Source organism: Podarcis bocagei (assembly GCF_964188305.1).
Source record: "Podarcis bocagei genome assembly, chromosome: 2".
Lineage (NCBI taxonomy): Eukaryota > Metazoa > Chordata > Lepidosauria > Squamata > Lacertidae > Podarcis > Podarcis bocagei.
This window is the reverse complement of record NC_138126.1, coordinates 51619042-51636305: the sequence shown is the minus strand read 5'-3', so window position 1 is coordinate 51636305 and position 17264 is coordinate 51619042. Positions and strand designations below refer to the sequence as shown.

The window sequence follows — 17264 nt, the reverse complement described above, 5'->3', positions numbered from 1 at the left end:
AGGTCCAGTCGTGACCGACTCTGGGGTTGCGGCGCTCATCTTGCTTTATTGGCCAAGGGAGCCAGCATACAGCTTCCGGGTCATGTGGCCAGCATGACTAAGCCGCTTCTGGTGAACCAGAGCAGCGCACGGAAACGCCGTTTACCTACCCGCCGGAGCAGTACCCATTTATCTACTTGCACTTTGACATGCTTTCGAACTGCTAGGTTGGCAGGAGCAGGGACCGAGCAACGGGAGCTCACCCCGTCAAGGGGATTCGAACCGCCGACCTTCTGATCAGCAAGTCCTAGGCTCTGTGGTTTAACCCACAGCGCCACCCGCCTATAAATTTTTAAATAAATACTTGTGGGATCACCTCCTCCCAAACCATCCAGCTTCCTCAGATCAGGAAGGTTCCTTCTCTGCATCCTAACTAGAATGGAGGCTCAGTAGATGGCACAAAAGAAGCAAAGATCACCAGTGTTGAAGCAATGATTCTTCAACATTAACTTTGTTGGACTGGTTGGATGCCTGGGTATCGTCTTCCAAGGCAACTACTCTATTCCCAACTTAAAAATGGAAAGTGTAAATCTGGTGGTCAACAAAAGAGGTTTAAAGATGCTCTCAAGGCAAATCTTTAAAAATGTAGCATAAACATCGATAATTGGGAAACACTGGCTTGCGAGCACTCAAATTGGAGAACAGCCAATACCAAAGGTGTCATGAACTTTGAAGATGAACTCAGAACAAAACAAGCCAAGAGGAAGGCACGTTTGGCAGCCCCTCACCATGATAAAACTCCCATCCGGAAACCTATGTCCCCACTGTGGAAGGACGTGTGCATCCAGAACTGGCCTCCAGTCACTTACAGACTCACTGTTAAAACCATATTGATGGAAGACAATCTTACTCAGCTATGAGTGATCGCCAAAGAAGACCTCTCTGGCTGGATATCACCAGCTGACAAATACATTTTTAACCTGGCAGACTTCTACCTGCCAAACACCTTATACAGTGGTGCCCCGCAAAACGAATGCCTCGCAAGACGGAAAACTCGCTAGATGAAAGAGTTTTCCGTTTTGGAGGTGCTTCGCAAAACGAATTTCCTATGGGCTTGCTTCGCAAGACGACAATGTCTTGCGAGTTCCTGCTGTTTTTTTTTCCTTCCCCCCCCTTTTCTAAACCGCTAAGCCGCTTATCAGCTGATCCGATCAGCAGATAAGCTGCTAAAAGCCGCTAATAGCGCTAATCCTTCAATGGGCTTGCTTCGCAAGACGAAAAAACCGCTAGACGAAGAGAATCACAGAACGGATTCTTTTCGTCTTGCGAGGCACCACTGTATAAAGGTCATGGTTTACCTCTTATCGCTGCCACTGTTATATTTTTAATTTTTTAAATTTTATTTTAGGACCCTGCAAATTTAATTTACTGCAGGTTGCCCTGAGTAGTGCCTATGGTGGATAGGCTATAGATATACAGCATAAAAACTAGAAGCCAGATTTAAAAGTGAAAGGAAGTGTGTAAGCTGAAGAAAACCAACAGGGAGGCAAAATAAAATGGTTTTGGCAGCACGTCAAAATACCAAAAAACAGCACACCAGACATACCATCCAGGGTTGGGAGTTCTACAGCCTGAGCATCATAACTTAAAAAGCCCTGGCCCACATCTTAGAAAATCAGAAGGCCGCTTATGATGCCTGCAATGAGCAGGCATCCAGGTTCATGAAGGCAGCCCTTCACATCTCTGAAACCAATCACGTTCTGCAATCCAGGTACAACACAGAAGTGCACAAATGGGGACCTATCATTTTTGCATGCAACACACATTTTTCTCAAAGGAAAGCAGTTTACTCACCTGTGGACCCTGCCTACGACACAAACACAATTATTCATGCTTTGGTAACCTCAAGACTAGATTACTGCAATGCACTCTATGTGGGGCTACCCATGGGTCTGGTCCAGAGGCTCCAACTGGCGCAAAAGGCTGTGCCTAGGCTGTTGACCAGGACAGATTATCACCAGCAAATAACTGTGGTGATCAAAAGTTTGCACTGGCTGCCCATACACTACTAGGTCAGGTTCAAGACTTGCATTAATTTACAAGGCCTTTAATAATTTGGGTCCAGGATACCTTAAGACTTATATACCTCAATCCCTTATATTTCAGCAATGTCACCAAGGTCACTATTAGTGGTCCCCCATGGGTCAGATGCATGACTCATATCCATCAGGAGTTGTGTGTTTGGTACTGTGGTCCCAATTTTATGGACTTCTCTCCCAACTGGTTGAACGTCTGGCACTTCCTGAAAACTTTTATTCCAGCAGTAATTTAAATGAAAATCTGATTTTATAGTTTTAACTGACTTTTACCTTTTCTGAATTGGTATTTATTATATACTGCTTAGAATCAATTGAAGATTGTTTAGATAAATAAAATGAATTTTGTACTTCAGTATCCACACTTGACTATAACATTCCAAATGCAGCCAATATATGCCAAAATAGCAAAGAAAAGTTTGATGGCAAACCAGACTATGTGTACATGGGTCTCCCAACAAGTAACAGAAAGAAAAAGAGATGTCTATATTTGCAATGGCTACTGTAAACACTAGAATTAGACTATGAAAATGACAACTATATTACTCTTTATTAGTATTTCCTCCAGTTTACTTAGTGTCCCTAAATTTTAACTTGTACTGTATTATGCACTCATAATCTGACTACCCAACTAAAAAGTGCTGTGTATTGACAGAATAGCATGTGTTCTGAATACTGTTTCCCACGCTCCCGATAGTCTACATTTTCCACTGACAATGCAGTTTGCTAGTAGAAATACCCACTTGAGATTTCAACATATCAGTGTCATGAATTCCTATTTCATTTGACTTAGCACTACAAGAAACCATTATATATAAACTGTCTTTTAAATGAACTGTCAGCATGACAGAATTCCTAAGTTTCTATAAATTGATCTATTAAAATGTTTCTAGCCCACCTTTTATCCATAATGACATTCAAGACTTTACTCAAAATACCAATCATTAAAAACAAAACAAATATTAAATGACATATTGGGCAACAATATAGTATCACTAAGCACAGAACAAAACTTCCAATTTATGTATTCAAGGTTCGGTAAAAGCCTTATATATGCAAAACCAGGAAATAAAAAATAGTAAGAATCAAATCATGGTTTGCTATAAAAGTCACTGCTACAATACACTATACAAACTAAAAAACATATTTAAAGATAAAATATATTTCACTTCAAATGTACTTCTATACACTTCTTTGAGCAAGAATCTTAGGGAATAAAAATAAAGTAGTTTTATTTTTCATATTAGAAAAAAATACATACTGGTTTAAAGTATTATTAAAAATGTGCAGTAACAGTTGCACTGCCACATATTTAAAACAAGCTAAAAAGCAAGGTAACAGAAATTTCAATATGTGAAGAAACACGAAGATTTGTTGCGCCTTGATAAGGGTTGAACTAGATGACCCTCAGGATCCCTTCCTACTCTACAATATGAAATAGTCTCTAAAAAGAAATAAAATTCTCAATCTAGATTATTCTTAAGTTTAGAACTTGAAGAGATATCACTAGTAAAACCAGAACTTTACACTCCAAGCCATTTTAAAAGGCAGTATCAGCATTCATTGGAATTAAACATCTCTTCAAACCTAAGCAACTCATCCTATGAGGCCTGTAAAAAACAACAACACAGCACAAACTACTTGTGATAACAAGTTTTTAGACTCAATCCTTTCGTCCTTTATTAGAAATGCATGTCACATCCGATTAAGTTACAGAGGAAAGTGTGGTTGCACTTAACAGCTTTCTGCTTCCATACAGATGAATTTAACAAGCGTACACGAACAGAACAATCTAACTTGTTCATAGGAGTGCTACACTTCCATGTCTGTCATTCCTGTAAGCCAATCATTACACTAGATCTGTCAACTTGCAGGCTTATAAAATTTCTTACCAGTTAAAAATGAAACAAGGGGTGGGACTTCCACTATCAACTTTGTCTGAAGTATCACTGCCTCTCTAAAAATGCAGGATGATTTCTAGGCCTTAAACCCAAGTTTTCAGCAGAAAATCACCCAATCCAAGCCTCTAGTGTTACTTTTCCAGTTTCACTGAGTTAACATCACTGAAACTTAACTTTTATGACATACTTTTTTAAAAAATAGTATTTTTTCTCTTTCTAGAGAAACTCTCCCCATCCTGAGAAATATCCTTTGTCCCGATTACAGATGTGGTTTAATCTGCCAAAAGGGCAGCACAAAAGCACAATAACGTTAAGCTCTGATTCTAGATCTGTGCACGTCTCTGAAGGTCACAAAATATTTGCTATGCTATGCAACGGTACTGAAAAAAGTGTACAACTACTTTCTATGTGCTCAATACTTTTCCTTTTCATAAAAATTCAAGCAGAAGAATATCCTGAGGATTATACACTTTTACCTACTTAATTTCTTCTGAAGATAAAATAAACCATAATGAAATAATACAACTGCCTCTTGATATTTGTCTTTACAAGAAAAAAGTAAATGAGGTGCTGTCATAAAATGGACATCGATTATTTGACATTAAGTATAGCTTAAAACTATAGGCACTACTCATTTTCAACAGTTGCCAGTTTACATGTACAGTAAGAGAATTTTAAAACGATTTGAAACCAGAGTATGTTTAACTTGTGTATAGTAGTCATTTTGCAAAATCTAAACCTAAAGCTGCAGGTTCTCTTTAAATGTAAATCATATGTTAAAGAACTTGTTGCTTACTTTCATTTTCTTGGCAAACTTGTGTCTAAAGCCCCTCAAACATTTCACTTACAGTTGAGTCAAGATGCAGAAGTGATTGTACTTTTCAAAAACAAATGGCTCGGATTTGAATTGAGTCTGTTTCCAGAAGACTGGCTGCTAGCTTGCAAGGGACATTTTATAAATCCGAGTGATCAGAACAATGGCCTCCCAAACAACATGGAGTCAGAACACACCTCGCTGGAGTTTTGAAGATGAGCAGAACAGCTCAAACTTCAAAGCATTCATTAGGGTGGCTCTGGAGCACAAGTGCTACAGATTCATTTTGCTACCTGCCCGTCTTCAAATTCTCCATCAGACAAGGCAGGGTGCGAGCACGTACCTCCCCTTCTTCCCATTTTATGGGATGGGGAAAGAAATGGATCCTGAGATGTGGGGGGGGGGAGGAAAGAGGAGCGGAGGGGGGGTGAATAATGGCAAAAGTGCTCACAAAACCAGCAGTGGAGAATACAGCCTTAGAAACGCTGGAAAAACGAAATTATGATTGCATCTCCCAGTTTAGCCTTTGCTATTCATTAGGACATCTATGATAGTGGATGGGAGCCTTCGGATGTTCCAGATCACCCTCATCTGGTTTTCAAAGCTTGACAGGTATGTATAAATAGAAAAATCCCCGTAGAGATTGAGGACATCAGGGCGCTTACGAAGTCCTCCCCTTTGCCAGCTCAAGGCACCCTGCTAAGGAGGAGGCGCGGAGGCGACTTAAGGCCTCTTGGCGGGAGGGGGAGACCCCCGGCCAACGCCGAAGCGGCAGAAACTTTTTGGCCCCGCTCGGGCGGCTATTAATGGCCAGCGGGGAGCCCGCTTGCTCTCAGGAAACTCGCCGCACCTCTTCTCCCCGCCCAAGCCGCCGACACCGCCAGCTTTTGACGACATTTTGCGGATATGGAGAGACACAGATTCCCTCCCTCTGAACTCCGTCAAGCCACAACCAAGAGGGCACAACCTGCTGCCATCTTAAGAGTGCTGCCCCCCCCTCTCCCCCCTCCAAACACCAAAAAAGACCCCCCCAAACCCCACTGGAGCTGCGAAGAACCGAGGAGAGGAAAACCTGGCGCTTCAATGGCAAGGAGAAGCAGCCTCGGAGTTGGGCACCGCTTCTTGGGCGCCCTGGTGCCAAGGGGGGGGGGGACCGGACCAGGGAAGGTGTTGGCCCCTATTAGTGTGGGCCAACGGTGGGGGGGGATGGCAAGAGAGTGCAGAAATGGCCAACCCAAAGGAGGGGGCCGCAAGGTGGCAGAGGAAAAGGGGCACTAGGGCAGGGGAGAAGATGCAAGGGGACGCTGGCGCAACGTGGGGCTGGCCAGGAGGGGAAAGGCAGGGGCCGGCGGGGCAGTGTGGACAGCAGCACCTAGCGCCCGAGCCCGGGCCTCCTGCTGCTGCTGCTGCTTACCTTGATGTGGAAGCGGATGAGGGCCAGGCGGATGCAGTGCGCCATGCAGACGGGCGGCAGGAACCAGACCTTGGGCGGCGGGGTGCCCTTGTTCTGGACGTGGCTGACGATCTGCTGGGCGGTCTGGCGCTCGTTGCCCTGCCGCTTCACCCACTCGTGGAGCCGGGCCTTTTCCAAGGCGCCGTTGAAGAAGACGAAGAGCTCGATGTTGCCGTTGAAGCAGGCCTTGGCCAGCGCCGCCAAGTAGCCCAGCATGTGGTTCCACTGGCCGCCGCTCACCCAGTCCGTGTAGAAGCCGCCGTAGAGCCGGTGCAGGCAGTTGTCGGCGTCGATGAGGAGGCGCAGCGGGGTCTGCGGGGGCCTCTGGCGGCCGCCACCCACCAGGCTGCCCCGGGCCAGCTTCTGCAGCTCCACCGGCACCACGGCGCTGGGGCAGTGTTTCTCGATGTAGTCCTGGAAGCCTTGCACTCCCATGGCGGCGGCGGCGGCAGCAGCGGTGGCGGGGACCGGACTTGGCTTGCTGGAGGCGGCGGCGGCGGTGCAGAGCGAGCGGCCCGGGCGAGGCAGGAGCGAAGAGTTGCGGGGTGGGAAGTGATGGCCAATGTGATCCGACTAAGACGGGGCGGGCTGTTTGGTCTGGCTGGCTGGCTGCTGCTGCTGCAGTTGCACGGCGGCTCTTCAGGGGGGAGTTGTGTGGGTTCGTGGGGGGCTCATGGCTGCTGCGGCCGCCATGTGCTGCTCTCACAGCGCCATGGCTCAGGGGATCCGGGCTGCTGCCGCTGCGGCTCCTACTGCCTGCCGGGGGAAGGGAGGAAGGGAGGGAAAAGAGAGAGAGCGCGGGAGGGGAGGGAGGACGGCGAGGAGGAGGAGGAGGAAGGGAAGGGAAAGGAGAGGAAGGGGGCAGCGGCACACGGCGCAGGAAGCCAACCCACTCGCCGTCGCGGAACAGGCGGGACTTGGCCCGGGCAAGCGGAGCCGCTCACACCGCCCGCCCGCCTTGCTGGGCGGCAAGCGGGACCAAGGCAGGGCGCCGCCCCCCGGCCTCTCCACTCCGCCTAGCGGGAAGGGAGGGCTGGCCGGGCCGCCTCCCCCCACTCCCTTCTGGCGCCCGCCGCCCTCGACCCGGCCTGCTACCCAAGCGGCCGCCGCCGCCGCCGCCCCTGCAGCTGGGACCCGCTCGGATGCCGGGGCCTGTTGCATAACCCAGGCATGCGCACGGCAGGGCAGGCGGGAAGAAAGCGGAGGATTGGACCGGGAAGGGCCTCGCAAGCGGAAATGGAGGGAGGGGGGCTTGCGAGGGGAGGGAAGCGGGGGCTGCCGGGGAGGAGGCGAGGGGAGGGGGCTCGCGGCGGGAGGAGGAAGCGGCGCCGCGGGGAGGGGTTCGAATCTGTCACTGGCGAGGGGGACACGCAGCCACAGCCAGGCGGACGAGGTGTTCACCCCAGACACACACAGGAAGCTTCTGGCACCTTGCGACACAACCCTACGCTCATTTACACGAGAGGAAGCCCCCATTTTGCTCGCTGAGGCTTGCTCCCACTCCACCCCCCCACCGTAAATATGGATAGGGTTGCCACCTTGAAGCCTTAGTACTTTTATGGGCGTACACACCAGCTAACCCATAAAAAAATATAACCATAAAAAAATATGGTTTTAAGGTGCCACAGTGCCTTTCCTGCGTGCTTGGACTGCACTACCACATACTAGGACTGGCATGTGCAGTGCTGTCGAGTGGTACTCGGGCCCACACAATGATGTGTCAGACAGATGTCGATAAAAGGAGACAGGTATCACTCCCATAGGATCAGGTTGTTATCCTCTCACCACCCACCACCAAGTCACCACCAAGAGAACCAGACAACTCTCACAGGAACATTTCACGTATTGCCTTTTTAGATGTATTGCTACCAATTTAAAGGATGACAAATGCATGTGTCATATAAAGGTACATTAGTCAGGGAGCAGTTAGTGGCTGCACTTCCTTGTTCAGGGGTACTCTCTGTGCTTTGTATGAAGTGTGAAATGGCTCATATTTTAGCAAACGATGATACTAATTTTCACCGCTTATTAAACAGGGATTGATGGGTTCCTAAGGTCAAGTCAGAATCTATCTAGATGTAATGACTGTGTGCCCTTTTACATATTAAAACTCATTGGTCAAGGCCCAGACCTTGCCATGTGATTAAAATCATGAATGTAAAACCTTATGAGCATGGTTTTTAATACCATGATTTCAACTGCAAATATGTGCTTGGCTGCCTGATTCTATGTACCATTGTTTCAATAGTCTTAAGCACAAATAACTGCACAGGATTGGAGTATACATATCTCCAACAGAAATAAACAAAACTTGGGGGAGGAACTTCAGTTGACTGAATTGTACTCTTGATATGTTTCTAGCTCTGCACTGCCAGAAATAAAAGTGACATAAAGGGGGCTGCCATATCTAAGACATTTTGAACAAAATAACTTTAATATTATTTATACTGTTAACAGCATTTATAGCAGGTAGGTCACCTACATTACTATAGTTTACTAAATGCTCAAAAGGAAAAGTCGGCAGAAGTTGTTACCTCTTTCTGACTGTTCAGATAATAGGCATTTCATATATCAATTCTAGTGAGCAGGGGAGCCCTGATTCTCACCTTATTTTAAATGTTGATTTAAGATAATTCAGTGAAATATAGGGGATGGAGGCCAGATTGGAAAGAAGCTAGCTAGGTGAACCTGACCTGAAAGAGAATAACTCCATATCACACCTGTAAACCACATGTTCAGTGAGTTAATATAAAGGAATCTGGTTGCTAACTGAAGGAGAAAAAAGCATCTCAAAGAAGCTTTAAATTGAAAAGCAAGAGAGGGGAGGGATGATATTAAAAAGCCAGTGATGAAAAGTTGAAGCAAATTGATAGAGAAGAAATGTGTGTGGAAGTGAAGGAGACTGGAGATGATACAGCAAAACAGTAGTTGCTTTTCTTCAAAAGAAATACATGATAAGTACCGAAGAAGAGTCCTGCTAGATCAGACCAAAGGGCAGGTCCAGGCCAGCATTGTCTTCTTACTGTGTCCAGGCAGTTGTCAATGGAAGTCTGCAAGCAGAATCTGAGTGCAACACCACTATTCCTACTACTTGGGATTTCTGGCATCTAGGAATAAATTATTATTATTATTATTATTATTATTATTATTATTATTATTATTATTATTATTATATTTCACATCAAATAAACACATAAAATAGTTTTAAAACTACCAAAAAAAAACCTGAAGATGGGTTTAAAAACAATACAAAATAAGGCCGAGAACTTTTCATCTGAAAAAAACATGTTGAAGCAAAAACATATTTGCTGTTCCATGTCTTATCTGTCATATCTTAACAGGGATGTTCAACAGAACAAGAGCTGCCCACTGAAGCCCTGCCCCAAGTTACTGTGGAATGGGCTTCTGATATTTTAAGGACTTAAAAGGAGAACTCCTGCAGAATGTTGTGACCTCCTGGGGATACAAGGGTGGTCTCTCAAGTAACCTGGTCCCATGTAGGGTCTTTCATGTTGTTACCAAAACATTAAACTTGGCCTGATAGCAGATTGCCAGCCAGTGCAAATTCCATTAAAAAAGATGTTACATGCTGGGAGTAGTTTGCCCTCACAAGCAACCTAGCTGCCATGTTCTGCTCTAGCTGTAGTTTTTGGACCAACCTCAAGGGTAGCCCTTCACAGAGCAAATTCCAGTAACCTAACCTTGTGGTTATTTAGGCAAAGACAACTGTGATCAAGCTATACTCGTCCAGAAATGGCTGTAGCTGCCATACCAGTTGAAGCTGGTAAAAGGCAGTCCTAGCTACTGAGGACTTTTGTACAGCAAGCACCTCCTAGAGCTGGATCTAGGAGCACTTGCAGACTATGCACCTGCTCCTTCTGGAAGAGAGTAACTTCATAGAGGAGAAACAACTTGCCTACTTCCCAGACCTGGAAGTCACCCATCCACAGAGCGTCCATCTTGCCAAGATTCAGACACAGTTTATTAGTCCTCAGCCAGCCCATCACTGATCCAGGGCCTGCGTGGCCATTCCTTGTTAGCGATGGCACATCACTCCAGATCTCCTGATTACTGTTCCCAGCAGCTTCATACAGATCCTAAATAACATTGGAGACATGATACTACCCCGTGGCACTCCAAAATTGGGTGAACAAGAGACACTCATCCAGTGCTATCATTGGAACTATCCCAAGACCAGAAATGATGCACAACAGTGTCCCTGATACAATCTCTTGGAAACCATAGTTGATGGACTCAAAAGCTGATGAGAGATTGAGAAGGAGCAGCCCCCTTCTGATAAAGACCATCCACCGAGGTGACTGTGGCAGACTCAGTCCTAAACCCAAGTCTCAACCAAGATTAGAAAGAGGCTAGATAATCTGTTTCCTCTAAGAATGCCTGCAACTATATCACTATGATACTGTCCAGTACATTGCCCCAAAAGGGAGTATGTGACCGTGTGGTAGTTGATAAATACTATCTGGTTCTGGCGGTTTTTCTTCCAGGAGTAGTCACGCTACCACCTCCTACAAAGCAGCAAGCTTCACACTGCCGTTTGCAACATAAAAAAGAAAAAATCAGACCATTGCCCAGGATATTATAATCTTTTAATACTGCAGTAAGATTGTAGGGACAGGTATCTGAGGGCAACAATATATGAATACAGTGGTACCTCAGGTTAAGTACTTAATTCGTTCCGAAGGTCTGTACTTAACATGAAACTGTTCTTAACCTGAAGCACCACTTTAGCTAATGGGGCCTCCCGCTGCCACCGGAGCCCGATTTCTGTTCTCATCCTGAGGCAAAGTTCTTAACCTGAAGCACTATTTCTGGGTTAGCAGAGTCTGTAACCTGAAGCATATGTAACCTGAGGTACCACTGTATATGAAGAGACAATGGCCTTGGTTTTATTGTGGAGGAGAAAGCCTTCAGGAGCTGGGGTTAAGTAAGGGCTTCATGGGAATGATCAACCTGGAAAAGGAGAATAGAGGTAGAATCACAGGTGGTGTAGTAGGGCATTCCAGGAGAAAGGGGTAGGGTAATGGTTTTACAGCCATGAACCTAAGGACTGTAGAATTCCAAAAGCAAAGGTAACTAGAGTACAGTATATTCAGGAAGAAAGTCGGTGGAGAAAAGATAGGGATGGGGAACTTGTGGCCCTCTAGATGGACTCCAGAGGACTCCCAACCCCCATCAACCCACATGGCCAGTAGTCAGCCATGATGGGAGTTGCAGTTCAACAGCATTTGATTGGCCACGGTTTCTTCATCCCTGAGTTATGGATGAAATTACTATTTTTCTTCTTGGCATTGTTCCTGCAACAGGGAGAAAAATGAGAGCTTTTCTGAAGTGAACAATATTCTTTTTAAGATGGAAAAATCGTAAGTTACTACTGACTATGTTGGTAACCAATCTTTCATCTGGATATAAAGTACATTTATCACCACTTTTATCAGCTGAATATGATAAATGCACCTTTTGACTCGATAAAGGAAGCAATACAATATGTCGTTAGCTTGATTTGACTCTCTAGTTTCTCTAGTTTCTGCTGCTGGAGGTGGTTTTGAACTGCATCATTAGAATTGGAGTGAAATATATATGTGATGTGCCATAAACTACAAAGATAAAGGGATGCACATAAAACCCATGTGTTGAAAGCACATGTGGAAAAGTGGGACATGCATATGTGAAAGAGCCACACATTAGTGTGAATGTAGGGCCCCTGCACACTACCACTAAATTGGCAGTCCTGTTGCCTGCCACGGCTGGCACATTCGTCATTCGTATGGGGCAGAGCTACAACCTCTTGGCAATCCCCTCATACATGAAATTCATGAGAACCCCATTAATAATAAAGAGTTGTTCGATGTTATTTTTCACTTTTGAGGTTTTTTTAATAAAACAAAACAAAAAACTTGGATCACTTAATCTTAAAAAACTGATGTACATATGTGCGTATAATGTTGCCAGAGTTCAGTACTAATAAGGTCTATTGCTCTCAAAATGTGAGTAAAGCATAGGTCTAATTTCCCCCCGCTATAATCCATGACGTTTAGGGCAGTACTAAGCACATGAGGCAGTGTCTTCTGATTCATGGAACACGGAAAAGTGCCTTACACTGTGTTAAATAGTGGGTAGACATAGCAGATGATGCAGCGATTTCTCCAAAGCAGCTCTTTATTTGTAAGCTGGAACAGAACTGAACAGCAAACAGCTCAGCCGGCCTGCTTTTATAGGCAGCCAGCTCTCAACATTGTAGCAACAACAACCCAGGGTTTCCCGCCTAAAGTAACTGACGTGGACCTGAGTGAAAACTATATACACGATACTCCTGGTGGCCAGGGTGAGAACTTCAATACATAACACACTGAGTCTGACTATTGATCCATCTAACTTAGTATTGCCTATGCAAAGAGGTTTGCTAATCTTTCTGGGTCCATGGGCAAATTCAGAATTCTGAAAATGTGCCTTGAGCATCAGTCATGAAATGGTTGCCATTGGGGGGAACATGGCATATTATAAAATGGCTGCTGTAAAAATGTGGCATAGCACAAAATGGCTGTCATATCTAAACGAGTACACAGAGGACCACTAAATTGTGCAAATATGAAAAATTTTAATTGAAGTTTGAAACATATAAGTAGCTAAAAACATTACAGGAATTTTTCCAAACATCGATAAGCCTAGTATGTTCTGTTGCTGGTGAAGTATTGTACAGTATTTTTGTTGTTAATATTTCAATATATTGTATTTTAGAGCTAGGAAATAAAACAACGCAAAATTGTTCCTGAACTCAATTATAGCATGACTATACATACACAGTAACATATACCGGTAAAAATATGTTGTTCATGTTGACTGGCTAGTAATCATAGTATTTTACATAAATATTTTTTATCTCAGAATGCCCACTAAATAAAAGCCCCTGGTCTTACAGTCTGAAAAGACATGGCACAACAGGAAAATGGATTGGGATGTTGCATGAAATAAGCAAATGCATGTATACGTCCTTAGTTACAAAAATATGGAACACAGGATAGGAAAGAACAGCTCAGCAGAGAGAACTCGCTGGTGTAGTAGTTGGAAAACACTGCCCCAGGCTAGTACAATGACTGAGGCCGAACGACACCCGCAATTTGTGGAACTTTCTGCATGCAAAGCCCCTTCCCCATATGTCCTACCCCTAAGATTTGGAACATCTCCCTTCAAAAGACCCATTTGGCCATGTTGCATACCCTCCCAAGTGTCCTGATTTTCCAGGGACTGTCCTGGAATTACGAAAGCCATCCTGGCCTCTGATTTGATCCCGGAATGTCCCTATTTCCCTGCCGCTGAGCTCAAGGAGGAGGATAAGTCAACGCTTGTCCCGAGCAGTGGCTGCGAGAGGGAATCCTGTTACCTTTCCATAGCTGCTGCTGCCAGCCTCCTCCCCTGGGCAGTTTGTAGCAGCTGTTGGAAAGTGGGCAAGGAGGAGAGGCTACCACCAATGAGGCCCTGTCCCACATGATGTGCTGGCTCTGCGCGGTAGGAAGAGGGCAGGGCTGCCCTGGGCGGGAAGAAACGAGGAGCATAGCAGAGCGCAAGGAGTCTTGATTATTTTTCAAAATGCTTTGTGCATCTGTGCCTAATCTTGCTCCTTCCTAAAATGTATTTATTGGTGTTTGCTTTGCTTTTCATAAATCTACCAAAGAATGAAATGAAATCAAATAAAATCAGGCTTAAGCAGTTTTCTCAGGATGGAGGGTGTGTGTGCTGTGTCCCATTGGTTCAGTGTTCATGGCATTCGCCCTTCGTCCGTTAGGAAATGCTCTGTGGGCAGGGGAACCAAAAATGGGTGGTGGTGAAGAGGGTCAGTCGGGGGAGTGAGAAATGTCCCTATTTTCATCTGAGGACTGTTGGAGGGTGTGTTGTTGCTGCTCCCCTTCAACTGGGCAATAAATACCTTGTTTTTTAAGCAAGACCTTAACATATATCTTTCTACTTATGCCTTCAGGTCACCAACTCTCTACCCCAATGTTGACACACGAGGGGGAAAAGTAATGACTCTTGCCCCCTCTATGATAAATACAAATACCTTGTAGGGAATAATTCTCTCCATGCTGTTTCTTGCTCCCTAACTTTAAAAAATCCTTCCTGTCTGTACATGGGCATAGCCAAGGAGGGGGGCAGGGAGGGGCAACTACCCACCCTAAATTAAAAAAAATCCATAAAAATACTTAGCTAACTGAGGTTCTGCCCCCCCCCCCCAAAGGCCTGCCCCCCCAACAAAAATCCTGGCTATGCCCATGTGTCTGTATCTGCAGTTTTACCATCAGAGCCTTCTGTAGTACAAAAGTCTTCTGTTGTCTTGATTTCTGCAACATTTGCCTGTCTACCTTTGTCTCACAGAACTTTTACACCTTTTTCACAGCACAGTGGTCAACTTTCCTTTCCTTGCTAATTAAACAGTTTATCAAGCATTTCCTGACTAAGTTTCATAGTTACATATCCCCATATATATTGCATTGTTTTTCTCACCATTACCTTCAAGGCTTTCTCGTGGTCCTTGTTCCATTTTGTAAACCTGCGACCTTCACTTTCAAAATTTTGCTGCCTATAAATTGCCTGTTGTTCCTTCACATTTGCAGATTCCCCCTTATGGCTGTCATGTCACAAACAGGATGCTTAGGCTTTGCCACTTTCAATCATTTCACAGATTTGCTGCTTTTCAATAGCTTTTACCTTTACTTTATTCTATTCAAATTGTAATACAAAAAATGCAACATCAGAAATGAAAGAACCAATAAAAAATAGAATTAAAAACAGGCAGAAGAAATATTAAGTGGTCTCCTAAGACCATATTACTTATTTATGTATTAGTAGCACTATTGTAAGCAATGTTCCATGGCTATACTGTACTCAGAAACTCCCAAAAGTGCAATTTTAAAACTAGTTTTTTTAAATCACTGCAGTTTTACAATGTGTATTCTGTCACCTTGATTCAACATGGCTCCCAATCATATCCAAACACAGACAAAAACCTGCTTCTTGATCTCAGGAACCATCATGCAATATTTGGTGAAAATCAGTGCTGTTTTGAAGGTTTAAGTCTGCCATATGGTTCACATGGTGTCTATCTGTTTGCAAACATAGACCCACACACCTCCCCACCAAAAAATACCCTTCTCCTTGATCACAGGAACCATCATGCAATATTTGGTTGCAATATCTTAAGAAAATGTAACGAACTAACAACATTCCAAATTATATAACAGACAACAAAATTTTATCATATCTTTCCTCCAAAGAGCTGAAGGTGGTCACATGGCTCCCCAGCTTCCACATTTGATCCTCACAACAACTCCCTGAGTTGGCTAAGCTATGAGACACATACGCCTGCTCAACCGCTTTAGTCAGTGGAATAGGCGCTGTTGCAGGTGCCATGTTATACCCATTCCTCATGAATAAGTACCGGTACTTGATCATTTGTGTGGTGGCCCCTACACCTCTTGCCTATTGAGATGGAGAAGGACTTTGCTGTGCACTTTTTGGCGCCTGCTAAACACACTCTTCTTCAGACAAGCCTACCCAGATGCTAAGGAAATCACAGTAATTTTAATCTGTTTTAGTATTTTAGCTTTTGTATGTTTTAAAGTATGGTTCTATTTCCCCCCTTGATTTTACTATTTTATATTTTTGCAAATGGCTTTGTTGGTTGGTTGGTTGGTTGGTTGGTTGGTTTGACAATCAATACAATCAAGCTGTGTATTAATTTTACAAACTAAATAAATGGTGAGCTTCATAAATGAGTAGCAGTTTGAACCCTGGCCTCCTGGGTTCCAGCTCAGAACCTTAACTGGTACACCACAGTGATCTCATGTCCACAGACTCACATTTGTTCACTGTCTTTCATGGAATCATAAAATTGGAAAGGACCGCAAGGGTCATCCAGTCCAATCCCCCGCAACGCAGGAATCTTTTGCCCAACATAAGGTTTGAACTCACAGCCTTGGGATTTGAGCTATCCAAAACATGTAACTTTTATCTTCTTCCTGTTACACTTTCAATTTGTTGCCTCTCTTCCTTATCTAGTTTTATATTTTAAACTTTGTTGAGTAGCTGCCTTTAAAAAACAACAAAACCCTGCCAATGGCACTTTATAAATAATAAAAGTAATGACAGCCATGTTCATGGATAAAACCCACTTTAGGCCTGAAAAAGAGAGAAGGCTCGTTCCCTGATGAATAATGGCATTTCAGCGCAGTCAGTGATGGATGCCAAAGTCAGAACTATCATCCTCTCCTGTAACTGCTTCCAATATCATGGTTGATAACTTTCAGCCACATGGCCTAGATTTAGCTTCGGATGCTAGCCGGCATTGCGGCTGCACACAGTTTATCACTGCAATATCAACGTACTGTCTTCTTATTCCTGTATACCTCACATCTGTCTTCAGATGCCCCAGGATAAATATTTCATTGCTAAGGAAATAAAAATTGCCCCAAGAAAAGTAGCAGGAGTGTATACAAAATGTTTCCTCTTCCTGCAGATTTAGATGTATATTAAATAGTCATTTTGTAATGTGTGTTTGCAGTGGCACACGAGGAAAATAATTAGTATGGCTTTATATCAAGCTGGTAAGGGTAAAGTCAAAGTTAACATATTTGAATCAATGACACAGCATACACACTAATGAAAAACTGAAAGCACTTTCTGGAACTCCATGTTGAAAACATCTGGAAAGTAAAAGAATTTTGATGACACTTTTATATGGTTTCCTGAAGAAGTCCATCCTATTCAGCTAAGATCTCCTTCAGTGTTATTTAGACACTTCCTCTTGCATCTTCTTGTCTTCTCTTCATTGTGGCTGAGACATAATGGGTGATTTGCCCTTATAGGGGTGTTTTAATTATGGGTTTCCTTGACCCCCACCCCTTCGTTGCAAAAAAGAAAGAAAGAGCTATTCAGCAATTAAAAATAGAGAGGAGAACACTGAAATGGAACAAGCTGACAATATTACAAACTGATTTTCTCGATTTTTC

At 44.1% G+C, this 17264-nt stretch overlaps 1 protein-coding gene across 1 annotated transcript in view; it reads right to left on the bottom strand.

The window, feature by feature from the left end:
* The window catches only part of FAM120A (family with sequence similarity 120 member A), a 51008-nt gene extending 44203 nt beyond the window's left edge, over positions 1 to 6805 (bottom strand). Inside the window, exon 1 of the mRNA XM_081185238.1 lies at positions 6205 to 6805. Coding sequence (XP_081041364.1) covers positions 6205 to 6678 — 474 coding nt within the window. The 5' untranslated portion in view covers positions 6679 to 6805. The remainder of the gene's footprint in view (positions 1 to 6204) is intronic.
* Between the last annotated feature and the right edge of the window lie 10459 nt (positions 6806 to 17264).